The sequence below is a fragment of the Myotis davidii genome, unplaced genomic scaffold (genome assembly GCF_000327345.1).
Source record: "Myotis davidii unplaced genomic scaffold, ASM32734v1 scaffold478, whole genome shotgun sequence".
Classification (NCBI taxonomy): domain Eukaryota; kingdom Metazoa; phylum Chordata; class Mammalia; order Chiroptera; family Vespertilionidae; genus Myotis; species Myotis davidii.
Window position 1 is genome coordinate 443,822 of NW_006289570.1, and position 4,397 is coordinate 448,218.

Sequence of the window (4,397 nt, forward strand, 5' to 3'; positions counted from 1 at the left end):
CTGCCACCAGTCACTGCACAACACTTAGCTGAGGACAGCACAACAATGATGATGATGATGATGATGATGATGATGATGGTGATGATAGTGGCTATGATGATGTGATGATGGTGATGATGATAGTGGTGGTGGTGTAATGATAGTGATGATGGTGATAGTGTATTGGTGATGTGGTGATGATGATGGTGATGATTATGATAGTGGTGGTGAAAGTGGTAATGATGAAGGTGGTGGTGGTGATAATAATAGTGATGATGTTGGTGGTGATGGTGATGATGATGAAGGTGGTGGTGGTGATGGTGTCAGTGGTGATGGTGATGATGATAGTAGTGATGGGAACAGCTGACATTAGCTGCGGATTCACTCTGTGCCAGGCACTGTTTGAGGCACTTTATTCAAATTACCTATTTAATTACAACATTTCTAATTAGAACTATTACGATCATCTTCCCCTTCTTAGCAGAAGAGGAAACTGAAGCACAGAAAAGTTAAATATCTTGCTTTAGTCACACACCTAGAAATTGGCCCTGCTGGATTTACACCCAGATGATCTGACCTCGGAATCCACTCCTACCCAGGACCTTGTGCTGCCTCTGGGTAGAGCTGGGCAAACCCAGAGCCCTGAGGGGGTGCTGTGGGCCCTGGTCTCCCCGCATCACAGAACATCCCATGCACTCCTCAGAGGCCCCAGATTCCCAACAGGAGAGAGGATGAATGACTTGACCCCAAGGCCTGTTGTTGGCAGAGCTAAGGGGACCAGGACCGGGGAGGGGGAGGCAGTGGTTAGGAGCAGAGGCTGGTCTGAGCTCAACTCCCAGATCTACAGTGTGCCAGCTGAGTGACAGGGGAACGTCCATGTCCTCCTCTGTACATGAGGCTAAGACTGGGCCTTAGCGGACAGTTGTGACAGGGACTAAATGAGAGAATGCACGTCCAACTCCTAGCGCAGTGCCTGGCACATGGTGAACACTCGAGAGTGCACCCTTATGTCATCATTACTCTTCATATTATTGATGCTGTCTCCTCAATATTTTTGCTGGGGAAAAAAAAACACAGAACCTGCTGGTGTGACAAACACATCAGCTCACGCGTCTGGAGAACGTTATGGCTGACGTTAGAGGCCCAGGATTGAAGTTCCCAAAAGATGTAAACTGCCAGCAGGGACTGCTGAGATCCTGAGAGGCAGCCCACGGAAGGGCCACCAGCCGGATCCTCTAATATTTTTATTGTTTAATTAACTTAAAAACTTTTAAAAATATTTTATTCATTTTTAGAAAGAGAGGAAGGGAAAGGAGAGAGAGAGAGAGAAAGAGAAAGACACCCCCAGGGCCAGGGATCAAACCTGCAACCCAGGTACATGCCCTTGACGGGGAATGGAACCCGCAACCCTTCGGTGCTCGGGCCAACGCTCTAACCACGGAGCCACACTGGCCAGGGCAGTTTTCCCTTTTGTAAACCATGTTGCAGTGGGTTTTGCAGCAAGGTATCTGTTCACACTTGCTGGAATGTTTTTCCAAGATAAATTCAAGAAGCGGCATGTGCTGCGTTTAAAGAGCTTGGCTGTGGACATCCCCCGGATACCCCGACACTCGGACAACTGCAAGGTGCCCTGACTCCGTCCTCCCCTCCCCCTCCCTCCTTTCCAGATACTTTCATGGTGGAAGATGCGGTGGAAGCCATTGGGTTTGGAAAATTCCAATGGAAGCTGTCTGTGCTCACCGGCTTGGCTTGGGCAAGTATTTCTGGGGGGCAGGGACCTACCGTTCAATCTCCAAGAAACCCTAACTTGTACTGCTCCATTGGGTTTCCCTGATCTACGAGGAAGGACCCAGCTCTTTCCACAGAGAGTCTTGGGGTGAATCAGTCAGGGTCATGATGAGTGACCCTGGTGGTCAGTGCTTGCGGGTAATGCTGGCAACTGCCCTCAGGAGGAGTGGGCACTTCTGGCTAATTAAATGGCTCTCGGTCCCTGGGGGCTCAGGGCTACGTGGAGACTGTGATGTCATCTGCGGAGCTCCCCCTAGAAAAGCAGGCACAGAGAAGAGTGAGCCCTTTGCTTCCCGTGTTAAAATCCCCTCGTCTACCTATTGCAAATAACGCATCTCGACCATTAATACAACCGAAATTGATTTTGGGGAATGGTGCAAGAGGGCGACCGAATGAAATATTTCCCAAAATAGATGTTTAATTTCCCCACTGATTTGAAAGGCCACCCGTATCGCCCATCACCTTCCCACGCCCACATGGGTCTGCTTCCGAACTCTCATTTCTGCCCCATGGTTCTGCCTACCTTGTCCCATAAAGGATGTTTCATTACAGGCACTTCCTAGTATGTTTTAATATATTAAAAGGTCAGACGAGAGGATTCTACAGGAACAAGGACCTTTAAACCAAAGACAAACTAGTCTTTAGTTGAACTAAAGAGAAAAGATTCTTGTCTATCTCTGTAAAAAAAAAAAAATCTCAAATTTTTGAAATGCGATGTTTTCCCACTTCATTCAGAGAATGCCTTTATTTTTTTTAAAATACGGAAAAGCCACACACACACACAAAAAGAATGTTGAATGGTTAGTTGTCAATTCCCGCATGTACCACACCGCTTTAACTACTAGAGATTGTGGTGTGTTTGATGTGTGGTAGGGCGCTCAGCAGGCAATGGAAGAGGGGTTCTTGCACGCTCTCTCGGGGGTCCCTGAGTGAGGGGTCAGCCGTCCAGGCTCCCACCGGGGGCGGCGGGGTGGGGGTGGGGCGGAAATCCCTGAACCAGAGGTCAGCTCTCCAGGCTCTCATGGGGGAGGAGGGATCCCTGAGCCAGGGGTCAGCCGCCCGGGCACCAGGCAGCGTCCTGGCTCCTGACACCTGCTTGCTCCCTGCAGATGGCCGACGCCATGGAAATGATGATCCTGAGCATCCTCGCGCCCCAGCTGCACTGCGAGTGGCGGCTCCCCAGCTGGCAGGTGGCCTTGCTGACCTCGGTAGGCAGCAGTAGCTCTCTCACGGGGTCCAGTTCCGGTCCCCTGGGGTGGTCTGTGGGGGGGCCTCTCCCCCGGCTGCTGTGAGCTGCTCAGCAGAAAAGAATGAAACACCATAACCTCAGCTCCCTTTACTCCCCATCGGTTGGCAGCCGCCTCTACCGCACCCAGGGGTCCAAGTCCCTGGGGTCCCCAGACATCATTTGCCGGGAAGTTGCAGGCTACGTGGGCATATCACGGAGGCCTTAGACACCTCATTCATCCAAAAAGGGGGTGCCAATACCTCCCCCAGGAGGGTGATTTGAAGATCTTTTTTTATTTTTTAAATAAGTTTTTATTGATTTTAGAGAGATAGACACATCGATGAGAGAGAAACATCAATATCGATTGGCTGTGCCTCCTGCACACCCCCTGCTGGGAATCGAGCCCAAAACCCAGCCGTGTGCCCTGACTGGGAATTGAACCGTGACCTCCTGGTTCATAGGTCGATGCTCAGTCACTGAGCCATGCCGGCCGGGCCTGAGCAGTTTCTTAACCCTTCTGAGCCCCAGGCTCCCCTTCTATAACATGGATATGATGATTCCAACCTCATTAGCTCTGTTCAAGGGTTAACAATGTAGCAGTGATGTTGCCCGAGCACAGTCAGTGCTCCATGAATGCTTTCTCTTCTAATGGGTCACAGCTCCCATCCCAACCTCCTGTCTCCTGTTTTCATACTCTCCAAACTCTGTCTTGCAACCTTTGATGTTTTTTTAGCAACAGGACAAGAAATCAATAATACTAGCAGCCATACTGCCTGAGTCCAGCCCGGGCTGCCCCACTTACAGATGTGTGACCCCGGCCACGTGACCTCCCCTCCCTGAGTCTCAGCTTCCTCATCTGTAAAATGGGGACAATAACAGCACCCACGCCCTCGGTTGGTTGTGAGGTTTCGACAGTAGCATGGAGTGCACAGAATCGTGTTCGCCCCTTAGCCGGATCTCAGCGAATGCCGGTTCATTGTTATCACGAGGGTGTGGCGTCGCAGGTTCCATCTGTCGTGCCCTTTCTCTGCGATCAGTGTTCCGTGTCACCGTCTAACAGAAGCCCTCTTTCCACCCACAGGTGGTCTTTATCGGCATGATGTCCAGCTCCACCCTCTGGGGAAACATCTCAGACCAGTACGGCAGGAAAACAGTAAGGCCATCTCTCCTAAGCGCCTGTCCCCTAGCCTCAGTGGTCGGCAAACTGCGGCTCGTGAGCCACATGTGGCTCTTTGGCCCCTTCCGTGTGGCTCTTCCACAAAATACCGGCTCTTCCACAAAATACCCACTTCTGTGCATGGGCCACGAAGTTTCAATCGCACTGTATGTAGATGTCCGCATGTGGTATTTTGTGGAAGAGCCACACTCAAAGGACCGCAGTTTGTCGACCACTGACCTAAGT

General features: G+C 50.9%; 1 protein-coding gene across 1 annotated transcript in view; it reads left to right on the forward strand.

Moving 5' to 3' along the window:
• Positions 1 to 4,397, forward strand: part of SVOP (SV2 related protein) — a 33,142-nt gene that overhangs the window by 8,828 nt on the left and 19,917 nt on the right. Inside the window, exons 3-5 of the mRNA XM_006762028.2 lie at positions 1,647 to 1,732; positions 2,877 to 2,975; positions 4,077 to 4,148. Coding sequence (XP_006762091.1) covers positions 1,647 to 1,732; positions 2,877 to 2,975; positions 4,077 to 4,148 — 257 coding nt within the window. The remainder of the gene's footprint in view (positions 1 to 1,646; positions 1,733 to 2,876; positions 2,976 to 4,076; positions 4,149 to 4,397) is intronic.